The sequence below is a fragment of the Gastrolobium bilobum genome, unplaced genomic scaffold, assembly GCF_033153095.1.
Source record: "Gastrolobium bilobum isolate Gb01-03AN ecotype WA unplaced genomic scaffold, APGP_CSIRO_Gbil_v1 utg14709, whole genome shotgun sequence".
In the NCBI taxonomy this organism is placed as follows: domain Eukaryota; kingdom Viridiplantae; phylum Streptophyta; class Magnoliopsida; order Fabales; family Fabaceae; genus Gastrolobium; species Gastrolobium bilobum.
This window is the reverse complement of record NW_026897963.1, coordinates 80,039-94,185: the sequence shown is the minus strand read 5'-3', so window position 1 is coordinate 94,185 and position 14,147 is coordinate 80,039. Positions and strand designations below refer to the sequence as shown.

Sequence of the window (14,147 nt, the reverse complement as noted above, 5' to 3'; positions counted from 1 at the left end):
GAGTGTGTTTGGTTGAATATAAAAATATTGATGGGAAACTAATTGAAATTACGAAACTATCCTTTTAAAAATTGCCCTTTATACTAACAATTGTCCAAACGGTAATATCCACGCAGCCTCAGCAATCCAAGTTCCAGCAGGTTCTCTTCAGAGGTGGCCTTACCTTACTTGATATAGCTAAACCCCAAAATCAGCGGCAAGGTGGAACTTTCTATCAACGAACAAATCAGTCAAAAAGCTAAAAAATAGAGTAATGGAGAGAGGTGAGGTAAAGTGAATGTTCATAATGAATCTCGCCAATCCAAAGAGAGTCGTGACCAACCTGTTTTCGATATCTCGAGCTGATCCTTATATAGACGAACATATACGCTAGCCACGAGTTGTAGTAGTAAGCAAGAGTTGACCAGTGTGAGGGGTAATACACTCACCCATTTATACCACTTTTGTCACTTTTTTAACTTCTCCAGTTTTTACACAAAATACCACATTCTAGGAAGCAATCTGTAACAGTGATTTTCAGACAAATCACACACAATGCAAGATAGATGGACAACAAAAAAAGATGGGTAAAAAAATGGAAATCAGTGAACCAAACATGGAGTTACTAGAATGCATGCATCACTTCCCCAGAAAAATTTGACAAAAACCTAGAAACAAACACCACCTTAATATGAGTTTTTTTGGGAGGCGTAGATATGTTTTTTCGTATTTTAGGGGCGGTGGTCAACTCTAGCTCTATGTAGGTTCACCCCTGCATTGAAAAGGAAAATAATGTTTTTTTTTTTTTTAAATGTTACTAATATAATTTTTTAAATTATGACTCTTTTTGACATGCTACTATATATATACTAACATAAAACACATAAATTATAGGATTATATTTATCTTATGTTATATAAAATAAACAAGTTTTTTACATACAAAAAATGGAAGTGGATCCCACATCTATTTTTTCTCTCTCTTCTTACATGTGAGTCTCACTTGTAATTATATTTTTATAACATGATACAACTATTTTTTTATAACATAAGATAAATATAACCCTAAATTATAAGCCATTAAAATTGTTTTAGTGGGAAAATATTTGGATAGACTGATTGAGGTTATAAATTCGAATCCATTACATAAAAAACACACATAAATTGTGTCAACAGATACTTGTTCGATCAAAGAAACGGATGAGTTTGAAGAGAAGGGGGAAAAGAAAATGGTAATGTTCCCTTATTATTCGTACGGTTCAATTGCATAAAAACATCCAAACAAAGTATACTAAATGATGGGTAATACTTCTCTCGTTTAATACGAGGGAAGTTTTTTTTCTTATACTAATAGGAAAATGTAGAGCCTACAAGTTAAAGAAAAATAAAAAAGATAAAAATCATAAGCACGTCTTTTTATGTCTAAGTGATAATAGATAAGACATGAGATAGTTATCTCTTACAGTTGAAGAAAACTTTTTTTCATAGAAATTTTTTTTTCTTACACTAACCGAAAATATACAAGTTAAAAAAAAGAAAAAAATAAAATTATAAGCACATTTTTCTATATCTCAATGACACGAGATAGTTCTCTAAGGTGGAGAAAATTATTTCTCATAAATGATTAACTATGCGAATGGCTGATACTTCGCAGCAAAAGTGGACACGTATGGTATGTATACATGAGTAGTAGATTTTTGAGGACACAATTGGCATTAGCTTAAAAATAAGTGAAGCATGAAGTATCAAGCTTTGTCAGTGGTTGTGTCTATCTTCGCCGTCGCAATTTGTGTGGGCGGCGACAACGAGCTTGTCCCTCCTCGGCGGGAAGTGTACGATGATGGTCGAATATTCGATATCAGTCACAGGTACCAACCGGAGATGCCAGAGTGTGTGTCTCAGTCGAAGGATGGCATCGGGCAGTTCCTATGGCTTCCGAAAAGCATGAAAAACGGTTCTCTCGCTAACCAATCCGGCATGAAGATGCCAGCTCACACAGGCACCCATGTTGATGCCCCTGGTCATGTCTTCGACCATTACTTCGATGCTGGCTTCGATGTTGACTCCCTTGACTTACATGTCCTCAATGGTCAACCCTCACACCATCCCTATTTTTTATGTCTAATATTTATATATTTCAATATCATTTTCTCCTTCTTCTTCTCTCACTGTTTCATATTTTTGAATTGACTTGATTGCTCGCGTTAATTGAGTCATGCTGATTGATTATTATGCTTGTTTCTGTATGCAGGTCCTGCTCTCTTAGTCGATGTTCCAAGAGATACTAACATAACTGGTATGTATGTATGTATGTATAACTTGCAAACAAGATTTAACATGGAAAACCTTCACTTGATAAGGGAGAAAACCACATCCAAGGGTAGAAAAGAAAAAAACAAAATAATGGAAGGAATTATAAACTCTCTCTAAATGTATGGACAAAACAATAAGGCTCTCTCTTGAGATAAGGGAATTACCCCTCTCTAAAAACACTCGGCAGACACTTTATTTGGGAATGGGATGATTAGAACAGATGGAGGTGGTCCGTATTTATTGGCAAAATTTCACATTTTATATAGTGCCCTTATGTAAGGGGGCGAGTTGGAGCAGTGGTAAAACTGTTCCTTCATGACTGAAAGGTCATAGGTTCGAATTCAAAAAACAATCTCTTTGCAATTATGCAAGCGTGTAAGGCTGCGTACAAAGATTTCCTCCCCCCTACACTCGTTGGTCGGGGAGTGGTTTTTATATAGTGCCCTTATGTGTTTTGATACAACCCTCCTAAGATGAGAGTGTACCATAGGAAGCACTTTAGGGAATCACCTACCTATAGTCAGTTAGACCCAATTGCTGACTCAGCAAGGCTTGAGGGTAATTTTACTTAGCGCATTTCTGTTAGGAGAAACAGCTAAGCAAGGAAAGTGGTGGGAAGAATGGGGAACAATGCTATATTGAGGGAGCGGAGGCATTTGGAGTATTATCTTTTGGGACATTTCTTACTTGGGCGCTTAGGAGAGATCAGAGGCTCTCCAACTCCTCTGAATCTATCTTTACTTTTTTACAATTTCTGGTGTATGTTCATCTTTTTTTAGTGTAATTTCAGTATTGGTTTTTGAGTTTGAAAGCAATTTCGCTACTGTTCCTTCCATTATTCGTAGAATTGTTGAATTGGTTGTAGCATGTTTCCACTGAAATTCTTTTTTATTTACCAAAAGTTTGTTTTGGAAATAAGAGGGGGCCAGATTTTCTACTGCTATTTGGTTGTTCTTAACATCTGTTGATAAAATGAAAATATGTCCTTTTCTTTTCCAGCTGAAGTTATGAAGTCATTAAGCATTCCAAGGGGTGTCAAACGTGTACTCTTCCGAACATTAAATACTGACAGGTAACTTGTACAAATGAATAGTACTGCTGTGATGTAGGGAGTATTACATCATTTTATTAAAATAAGACCAATTCAAACGTACTGCTGATACTTAAAATTTATTGAATTTGAAGAAACAGCCTTAAAATGCAATTCGTGCCATTCCTGAAGCTACCAAGTATGTGTTTATCTCATATGTTTTTGAAGTCTATGCAACATTAAGTTTCCATGTGGGAAATAGATTATTTTTATATACTTCTTCATTATTTTAATAATTCCTTTTTAACACTCTGTCAAGAATTTGTTGTCTCTTTTATTCATTTTAATTTCTGTACGTGTGAGGCTGAGAGTAGCTAATTATGTTTTTATTCATTGTACTTATATCAATGGCTATATTCTCCATGATAAATAGGCTTTTTAAAACGCGGTGGAGGTTAAGCAAAAGATACGTTTAGTTGTGATTTATGAGTCCTGATAGCTACTGTTCATATAGAACTTGATAATCCAACATATATACTTGATCAGATCTTGTCCATGCTATATGTTATTTTCACAAACTTTGAACTTCATGGCTTGTTTGAAGCCAAATGTGGAACTAAAACTTGTTATATTATTAGGCGGCTTATGTTCCAGAAGGAATGTGACACGAGCTTTGTGGGATTCACGGTGGGTGGAGCAAAATGGCTAGTGGAGAACACTGATATCAAACTTGTGGGTAGGCATAATTTGTTTTTCTATATTTGAGCTGCTTTTTTCTGTCATTTGTCTCAAGTCCAGTGGCTGGGTCCAGTTTGCGTTAGTAGACTGCAGCAACTAAAACTGTTTTCTCTGACTCTGACTTGATAGGTGTTTCATACGTTTCATGCAAAATAATTAGATAAAGATAATATTTGGTCAACTTTTTGTCTTTTAATGAGTTGAATAGTTATAACTATTTTGTTTTCTTAATTGAGATAGGGCAGCATAATTTTGAGTACTGTGTGAGCAACCAGTGATCTGGACTTGATGTGGCCTTATCTATATGGTGCCTCTACCGATTACTATATTTATTCGCAACTGGAAATGTAACATCGCAACTAGTTTGTTTACAATAAAAATATAGAAGTCTCTTCCTGAATCTTAACAGATGACAAGATGTTTCACCGTTTCATTTGTTGTGATTATTGAATTAAAATAATTATGGCAATTGAAGTAGTTTCAGAAGATTACCCCGATTCTTGATCTCCCTCTCCCTTAATGATCTAGGCCACTGCGATGCACTAGTTTTTGCATCTTTAATGAATGTTTACCGGAGATGTATCATACCCTTTCTTTCTTGTTCAACTCTTCGCATGCTTTTCTTTTCTGCTCCGCTATGTTTTCTGACATTTTTTGTTGTTGATGCAATGTAGGAATTGACTACCTATCTGTTGCTTCTTTTGATCACTTGATGCCATCTCATCTTGTATTTTTAGAAAACAGGGTAAGAAAAAGTTCATTTTATGGTTGGAATTTATAATTTTACGTTTCACTATGTAAAACAGGAATGGCTAAAATACCACAAGAGGGGGATGAATTGTGGTTACTTCTTCTTCAAGCCCCTTTAACAATAAACCTCAAGAAAACGTGAGAGATCAGAAATCAAACCCCTACCAACCCGAAAACAGTATCAAATTAGAGTTATAAACACTATAAACAAGTAATCAATAATGAAAAATAAAGAGATAAGAGTTAAGAAGATTAAACACCGTGATTTATCTTGATTCATCCTCAAACCATTAAAGGGCTACAACCAGACTGAGGTAGATCATCATCCATTATGCTCAAAACTTCCAATCGATGCCTGAGAAACTGATGTACAATGGAATTTCGCAAGAATCTTGATCAAACCTTTGATCAATCTCAACCTATACACCTATAGGATCACTCCACTCCACCAAATCGAAATCCAACAACAATTCAACTTCAAACAGATGTAGAGCAACCTCTCTACATTCACAATTACAAAAAAAAATCAATAAAAAAGATGAAGAATAGAAGTGAATTGAGCTTTTCTCTCAAAGTATGCAAAATAAGCTTAAATGAGGGTAATTCTTGAATTTTCAGTGTTTATGCGTTTTTCTCTCTTAATTCCTTTTTAGAAACCTTAATATTATGTTTATATAGGCGTCCTATGAAGATTATAGCTGATTATAGCCGTTGGACTCTTAATTTCGAATTTTAACATCATAATAGACTCATATCCGGATATCTGTCGGGCTTGTATCCGGATATGCGTATCCCGATGTGTAACAAAGCGTATACGGATATGCATATCCAGATATTTGATTTCACGTATCCGATATGCGTATCGTGATATGTGATTTTTCATATCTGGATATATCAATGACAACAAGCCTATTTTTTCCATTTTCGATCCAAATCAATTCTAAATAATTTCTAATCACTTCTAACACATTAATGAATGTTTCTAACATCAATTTAACAAACTTTCTATGTGTATGTGATATTGTATGCATGATTCAAGCATGTTGGTTCTTATAATGCATGTTTCATGACTTATAAATGCATTTCTTCAAGATAGAGCTCAATATACTTATTCTTTAAGTTTCTCTACTCAAAATACTATATATCTAACTGTATAAGTATTTGTCTTTACTTGACTTCAATGATCTTCAATTTTGAACCTTTTGGAATCTTTCCTTCACTTGAAACCTTTGACTTTATGGTTGACTTTGGCATTTTGAATTGTCCTTTTACTTTTGCATGTTGTCTTGGTCAACACCATTTGGGACTTGTTGCACTATTCTCCAAGTTGTGCTTTCATGTTGAGCTTGTAGGTGCTTTGTTATCATAAAAAATTTAAAGTACTTAGCCTTAGTAGCCTTAGGGTTCAACACACTGTTGATTCCTTATCCTAATAAGTACAGTTTTGCATAATACATGTCAATGAGGGCTTTAACTGTTGATCCAGTGATCTTTACATTTAAATCTATTGTATAGCAATTAATTCATAATTAGCTTACTATTTTCCCAATTTAACATTTTAACCTGAATCAACATCTCCTCATCAATCCCAACCTTAATTACATTTTTGAGTCGAGTATATGCTTCATTTGTTGCTTGGATAAGAACCAGAATCAACATGACATGAACTAACAACTCCAAATACTTCAGGAAATCATTATTGTGGAAGCCCTGAAGCTTGATGATGTCCCAGCAGGAGTATATTCAGTCCATTGCTTACCTCCTAGGTTGGCTGGTGCTGAGGGATCGCCAATACGATGCATTCTGATTAAGGATTAAGGTGTATTTGAGTTTGAGGTGGGCACACCTGGGTTTCCTGTAGCATTTATTTATTTATTGTGTTGAAAGGGGAATGTGCTATCTGTTCATCGTTGTTTCTATAGTAAATTCTATTAAAAGAATTGAGTACTTCTTTTCACCGAGTCAATAGCTAACACACAATGTTGAAATTGCTGCAGGAAACAGTGCTGTGTCGAATGCTTGTATTGGAGGTGTGGATCACCAGTGGTGTATGTATGTTTAGAGCAAGAAGGATGCAGCAATCTTTATAGCATTACGTTGAATAAATTGGCACAGTGGTCTCCTTGCGGAGCAAGATAGTATCAATGTTGTGCAGCAACTTTAGTGACATGTTTACATTTATTAGGAACATGTATAAGCACTTTCATAAGCATTTTGATAAAGAAAAAAAATGCTTGTATATAGGTCATTTGCACATCGCAGTTAGATTGAAGTATGTGGATACTGTGTCTCTCTTATATGTGTATTTATTTCCCCCCTTTTTGGACGGGAATGTGCAGCTGCTTTTAGGGATGTTCATCAACCGATCCAAATCAATTCAAACCGTGAAAACCGAACCGAAAAATCGATAACCGAATAAATCGAAAAACCAAAAACTGAAAAAAAACCGGAAATTTTAATTGGATTGGATCGGTTTTCGGATGGGTTGATGAAAATCGATCCGATCCAAACCGATCCAATATATTAATAATTCTCTATCCAATATATTAATAATTCTCTACCTACTTGTCATTTCCCCAATTATAACCCAAAAATTTCTAAACTCAAGACTCATTAATTCGTTAACTAAACCCAAGAAAAACTTAGTCACATCTCATCAACTATAGTATTGTTTACTGATATTTTTGTATTTCAAATTTTTTTTTTTACAAAGCCAATATATACAAAAGATGTTATTTGCACAATAATCATGAAACTAATTTTAGGATATTCAAAAAACCGAACACCGATCCAATCCAAACCGAAAAAAATTGGATCGGATCGGATCGGATTTGAAAAAAAATCTAAACCGAATGAATGATTACATGATCAAACCGAAGGGATTGGATCGGATGAGTTTTGCTTCCAAAACCGATCTAATCCAGACCGCGACCACCCCTAGCTGCTTTATATCTTTTCTGTGCATTATACTTACCATTAATAAATCAAATGCTGTCTTTAAACATGCATACACATTCCCAATAATAATATTAACCTCTCTTTGAAAAATAACGAAATATTTCTCTCTTTTGCACATTTATCTAACAATCTCGATAATTTTAAACCTTTAATATCCCGTCTATCTCAAAATAATAATAATAAAAATAATCTGAACCAAAATTGAAAGGAAAATAATAACAATTTTTAAACTTATTACTAAAATAATGTTTTAAAATATTACTGTTTTTGTCACCTCTGTCAATAGAACTAGACAAGTATTGTTATAGTTTCAGTTTTGCTTTTATTGGGCCTTTGGCCTTTATTTCAACCAAAAAAGTTAAATAAATAAGTTGTGTTGATATAATTTATTTAAAATTTGTTTCATTAATTTCCATAAAATCATCTAAACTTATCAGAGTAAAAGTGGTTAAAGACGCATGTGGCTGATATTTTGCAGCAAAAGTGAAGGCTTATATATATATATACATACGAGAAGCAGATTTTAGTGGACACAATTGACATTAGCTTAAAAATAATTTAAGCATGAAGAATCGAGCGTTATCAGTGATTGTGTGCGTCTTCGCCGTCGCGCTTTGTGTTGGCGGCGACGAAGACCTTGTCCCTCCTCGGCGGGAAGTGTACGATAATGGCCGAATATTCGATATCACTCACAGATACCATCCAGACATGCCAGAGTTTGAGTCGAAGGATGGCATCGGGCAGTTCCTATGGCTTCCGAAGAGCATGAAGAACGGTTCTATCGCTAACAACTCGGAGATGAAGCTCCCAACTCACACAGGCACCCATGTCGATGCCCCTGGTCATGTCTTCGACCATTACTTCGATGCTGGCTTCGATGTCGACTCACTTGACTTACACGTCCTCAATGGTCATTGGTCACCCTGCCCCCAACACAACATCCCTATTTTTTATGCTTTTATTGTTCTTGTTATATCTAAATATATGAATATTTCAATATCATATTATTATTTTCTTTTTCTTTTCTGTTTTATATTTTTGGAGTGACTTGTTTGCTCGCGTTAGTTGAGTCATGATGATTGATTATTTATTAAGCTTGTTTCTGTATACAGGCCCTGCTCTATTAGTCGATGTTCCAAGAGATAGTAACATAACTGGTATGTATGTATGTATAACTTGTGATTTTGCTTATTTATTTTCTTTGTCTCGTGTGGTGTACAAGGATAGGATACCTTAGGCAATTATGGAAGAATTTGCCTATTTTATCATGTCTCTTATATGTTGATTACCGAAGGTCACCACCCCAAAAGCTAGCTCAAGGGGTGGGAGTGCCCAAAGCCTTATATAGGCCATATTAGTTGCCCATCCAATCAATGTGGGACTATATGTCTCAACACGCCCCCTCACGCAAGAGCCCTTTAGGCTAGAAGTGTGGAAATTGCACAGGCCCATTTTTGGTTTACCTTTTTGTGCTTTTTTTTTTTTAATTCCACATTTTAAAGCGGGGGACGGTGAGGCTCTGATACCATGTAAAGAACCTTGGGATACACCACCCCAAAAGCTAGCTCAAAGGGTGGGAGTGCCCAAGGCCTTATAAACTCCATATTAGTTGCACATCTAACCAATGTGGGACTATATATCTCAACACGCCCCCTCACGCAAGAGCCCTTTGGGCGAGAAGCATGGAATTGCACAGGCCTAATTTTTGGTTTACCTTTTTGTGCTTTTTATTTTAATTCCACTTGAAAGTGGAATATGGCCTATATAAGGCTTTGGGCACTCCCACCCCTTGAGCTAGCTTTTGGGGTGGTGACCTCAAAGTTCTTTACATGGTATCAGAGCCTCACCGTCCCCCGCTTTAAAATGTGGAATTAAAAAAAAAAAAGCACAAAAAGGTAAACCAAAAATGGGCCTGTGCAATTTCCACACTTCTAGCCTAAAGGGCTCTTGCGTGAGGGGGCGTGTTGAGACATATAGTCCCACATTGATTGGATGGGCAACTAATATGGCCTATATAAGGCTTTGGGCACTCCCACCCCTTGAACTAGCTTTTGGGGTGGTTACCTCAAGTTTTGGAAATAAGCGGGCGCCAGATTTTCTGCTGCTATTTCATTGTTCTTAACAACTGTTGATCAAATGAAAATATGTCCTTTTCTTTTCCAGCTGATGTTATGAAGTCTTTAAATATTCCTCGGGGTGTAACTCGTGTACTCTTCCGAACACTGAATACCGACAGGTAACCTTTACAAATGATTAGATTAGTACTGCTGTGCTGTAGGGAGTATTACAAAATTTTGTTAACACAAGACCGGTTCAAACAGTACTGCTGATAGTTTAAATTTATTGATTTTGAAAAAACAGTCTTGAAATGCAATAAAAGGCATTCCTGAAGCTGCCGAGTATGTGTTTATCTCTAATACGTTTTTGAAATCATTGCAACATTAGGTGTCCATATGGGGAAACAGATTATTTTTACGTGCTTCTTCCATCTTTTAATAATTCTTTTTAACACTTTGTCAACTTTTTGTTGCTTTTTTAATTTCTGTATGTGTGAGGCTGAGAGTAGCCTATTATGTTTTTATTCATTGTACTTATATGAATGGCTACATTCTCCATGATGAATAGGCTATTAAAATGGGGGTGGATGATAAGCAAAAGAAATATTTAGTTGTGATTTGTAGACCTTGATAGTCCACATATATGCTTGATATTATCCTTAGATTTTGACCTCAATGTCCAAGCTATAATATCATTTTCACAATCTTTGAACTGCATAGCTCGTTTGAAGCCAAATGTGGAACTAAAACTTATTAAATTATTAGGCGGCTTATGTTTCGGAAGGAATGTGACACAAGCTATGTGGCATTCACGGTGGATGGAGCAAAATGGCTAGTGGAGAACACTGATATCAAACTTGTAGGTAAGCATAATTGTGTTTCTACGTTTGGGCTGCTTTTTCCCATGGGCATTTTTTCTGTCATTTGTTCCAATTCCAGTGGCTGGGTCCAGTTTTGCATTTATAGACTGCTGCAACTTTATTTGTTTTCTTTGACTCTGATTTGATAGGTGTTTCATACCTTTCATGTAAGATAATTAGATAAAGATAAATATTTGGTCAAGTTTTTGTCTTTTAATGAGTTGAATCATCAATATCAACAACTCCTTTATCCTAAACCAGTTAGGGCTTTTAATGAGTTGAACAGCTATAATTATGTCCTTTTCTTAATTAAGATAGGGAGGCTTAATTTTGATTACCTGTGTGAGCAACTAGACACTAGTGATCTGGACTTGATGTGGCCTTATCTTTATGGTGCCTCTACCTATTACATTATTTATTCGCAACAGGAAATTTAACATTGCAATTAGTTTGTTTGCAATAAAACTATAGAAGTCTTACTGAATCTTAACAGGTGACAGGATGTTTCACCGTTTCATTTATTGTAAGTATTGAATTAAAATTATGGGTTTGTTTTTTTTGCAGTTAATGTAGATAAGTTATCTGCATTGAGTCCAAAACAACGTCGTTTTGGGACGGAAATCAAGGTGTTTTTGTAATTTTAATTTATTTCAGGGTTGTAATAGTCTTTATAATTATTTTTTAATATTTCAAATACCAAAACGATATCGTTTTTGGAATAAATGCAGATAACTTATATGCCGTAACTGCAGAAACATTTTTCTGTAAAATTATTATGGCAAGTGAAGTAGTTCCAGAAGATTACTCTGAATCTTGATCTCCCTCTCCCTTTATGATCTAGGTCAATCACTGTGATGCACTAGTTTTTACATCTTCAATGTATGTTTAGTTGAGACATAGCATGCAATATTTTAAAATAGCTCTAAAGGCCGATGGTCATTTTGGCCATCTTGCCGAGTTGCCTTTCCATCAGTTTTCATGTCTCTGACGTCTTCAGCATCCATCTGCAACCATGTTTTGTGGAGTCCATATATATTATTTGGTTGGTGTTTTTTTTTTCTTGTTCAAAGGGTTAATTTGTGACAAGTTAAAGCTTACTAGCTTAAATCTTAGAAAGCTTTAACTTGAGGGGAAGTGTTAGAATATCTAGATGATATTGTATATTATTAAGATTATATGTTAATATGGTTTAGAGTATTCTAGAAGATCTATTAGGATTAGTTTTGTTTCCTTATGTTAGGAGTTCCTATTTAGTATAAATATGGATTATTGCTTTGTCTTTGGTAATCGCATCAATCACTGCATAACACATAATATTCAGTCTCTATTATTCTCTCTATCTTTTCACCTCCATCTATGCCTAAATTCCTATAATTTCAACACCCTTTATGATATATGCCACCGTGACGCACTAGGTTTTGCATCTTCAATGTATGTTTAGCTGAAAAATATCATCCCCTTTCTTTCGCGTTCATCTCTTCACATACTTATCTTATCTTATTCTGCTCAGTAATGGTGCCTGACATTTTTTGTGTGTGGTGCAATGTAGGAATTGATTACCTATCTGTTGCTTCGTATGATCACTTGATTCCATCTCACCTTGTTTTTTTAAAAGACAGGGTAAGAAAAAGCTCCTTTTATGGTTGAGAATTCATATGGGTTACGTTTCACTATTGGTTAGCTAATTATCCCCTACCCTTTTGAGCGAAAACAAATTACATCTTGAGGCATTTAGGGTCAAAGTACATTACTTGCCCCTAAGCCTGGGATTTTTCTTTACAAGTACCACTAAAATAATTTTCAATCTCTGTATCATTCATTGTGGTGGGTTCTGTACACAAGTGGGAGCTTTCGTTTTAATTACTTGTGATCTTTGTAACCATGAACATCATTTGGTGTTTCCACCCCCGAGGGTTATCAGATACTGGTTAATCTCTCTGTCTCTCTGTCTCTCTCTTTCTTTCATTTGTAACTTTAATATCCACTAGTCAAACTGGTAACTAGTAAGTATTTTAGTTCTGACAGTAGACCTCTTGAAGATTGTTGAAAGTTCTTAAAACTGAATGACCAGTGCTGTTGATGTTCTCTTTGCTGCAGTCTTAATAGTTGGTTAAGCTTATCAACTTTAGACAAGCTGAACCTAACCTTTGGATATACCCATATAGTTTCTAAAAAAGGACATCCTAATTAGTACAGTTTGGCATAGCATATTTCAATGAGGGCTTTAACTCTTGCTCCAATGATCTTTACTTTTAAATGTAATTTATAGCAATTAATTCATAATGAGCTTACTATTTTCTCAATTTAACATTTGACCCTGACTCTATGTCACATCATCAATCTCAATTTGTGGTCGATTTGGTTTCTATTCTTCTGATAAAATATTTAACTTTTTAGCTTGAAAGATAATTGCTGATTAGTTGGTACAAGATGCAGTTTGAAATGAGATTGCTAGTTGTGTCTTCAGATTTCGTTATGCAAACGTAGATTGAATATGATTCATTTGTTGCTTGGATAAGAACCAGAATCAACACGACATGAACTAACTACTCCAAATACTTCAGGAAATAATTCTTGTGGAAGCCCTGAAGCTTGATGATGTCCCAGCAGGAGTATATTCAGTCCATTGCTTACCTCTTAGGTTGGCTGGTGCTGAAGGATCACCAATACGATGCATTCTGATTAAAGATTAGGGTATGTTTGAGTTTGAGGTGGGCAAACTTGGGCTTCCTGTTGCAAATTTATTTATCTATTTATTTTTATTTTTATTTTTTTGTTGAAAGGGGCATGTGCTAATCTGTTCATCGTTGTTTTTGTAGTGAATTCTATTAAAGAATTTGGTTCTTTTCAGAGTCAAAATCTAACACAATGTTGAAATTGCAGCAGGAAACAGTGCTGTGTCTAATGCTGTAGTAGTTGTGGATCCCCAGAAGCGTATGTGTGTTTAGAGCAAGGAGGATGCAGCAATCTTAATAGCATTACGTTGAATGTGATTTTCTTCTGTATGCTAGCTATGTTGGAACCGAATAAATTGGCACAGTGGTGTCCTTGTGGAGCAAGATAGTATCAATATTGTGCATCAACTTTAGTGACGTTTTTACATTTATTAGGAACTTAGGAACATGTATAAGCACTTCAATAAGCATTTTGATAAAGTACAGAATGTTTGTATATAGATCATCTGCACATAGCAGCTAGATCGAAGTAGATGGATACCGTGTCTCTTACTTTTCCTGTAGTGATCCCTTTCCTTCCTATTATCGTTTTCAAAAACAACTGCATGTTTTGGTCTCAGTTCGTAGTTGACAATGGCTGGTATGGTGCTCAACTAGTCAACTCTACTAGCGGCAGCAAAGGCTGCAATACATTGACCATGAATTCACATGTATCCGAGCACTGCAGGGTGCCTGATTGATTGAACAAATATTGCTATAATTAGTGCATGCATGCCATTGAGTTATGC

The 14,147-nt window shown here is 35.4% G+C and overlaps 2 protein-coding genes across 5 annotated transcripts; both read left to right on the top strand.

Moving 5' to 3' along the window:
- The first annotated feature begins 1,606 nt into the window (after positions 1-1,606).
- Positions 1,607-7,147, top strand: LOC133311797 (cyclase-like protein 2). Its single transcript, XM_061512902.1, has 7 exons — positions 1,607-2,067; positions 2,230-2,274; positions 3,291-3,363; positions 3,960-4,057; positions 4,734-4,804; positions 6,499-6,645; positions 6,807-7,147. Exons 1-6 carry the CDS (start codon positions 1,716-1,718, stop codon positions 6,625-6,627), a joined length of 768 nt encoding a protein of 255 aa, XP_061368886.1. The 5' UTR covers positions 1,607-1,715; the 3' UTR covers positions 6,628-6,645; positions 6,807-7,147.
- A 1,156-nt stretch (positions 7,148-8,303) lies between these two features.
- LOC133311796 (cyclase-like protein 2) lies at positions 8,304-14,036 on the top strand. Of its 4 annotated transcripts, none has more exons than XM_061512901.1 (7): positions 8,304-8,677; positions 8,880-8,924; positions 9,931-10,003; positions 10,590-10,687; positions 12,234-12,304; positions 13,249-13,378; positions 13,571-14,036. In XM_061512901.1, exons 1-6 carry the CDS (start codon positions 8,332-8,334, stop codon positions 13,375-13,377), a joined length of 762 nt encoding a protein of 253 aa, XP_061368885.1. In that variant the 5' UTR covers positions 8,304-8,331; the 3' UTR covers position 13,378; positions 13,571-14,036. The 4 variants fall into 4 exon arrangements, with proteins under 4 accessions (XP_061368885.1, XP_061368884.1, XP_061368883.1 ...); XM_061512900.1 differs by having other exon boundaries at positions 13,249-13,395; positions 13,571-14,034; XM_061512899.1 differs by having other exon boundaries at positions 13,568-14,031.
- Positions 14,037-14,147: the final 111 nt, after the last annotated feature.

Coding starts and splice junctions, on each gene's coding strand:
- LOC133311797 (XM_061512902.1), top strand. CDS start 1,716: ATGAAGTATCAAGCTTTGTCAGTGGTTGTGTCTATCTTCGCCGTCGCA. Junction 2,275..3,290: donor AAGAGATACTAACATAACTG/GTATGTATGTAT, acceptor TTTCTTTTCCAG/CTGAAGTTATGAAGTCATTA. Junction 3,364..3,959: donor CGAACATTAAATACTGACAG/GTAACTTGTACA, acceptor TTATATTATTAG/GCGGCTTATGTTCCAGAAGG.
- LOC133311796 (XM_061512901.1), top strand. CDS start 8,332: ATGAAGAATCGAGCGTTATCAGTGATTGTGTGCGTCTTCGCCGTCGCG. Junction 10,688..12,233: donor CACTGATATCAAACTTGTAG/GTAAGCATAATT, acceptor GGTGCAATGTAG/GAATTGATTACCTATCTGTT. Junction 12,305..13,248: donor TTGTTTTTTTAAAAGACAGG/GTAAGAAAAAGC, acceptor CAAATACTTCAG/GAAATAATTCTTGTGGAAGC.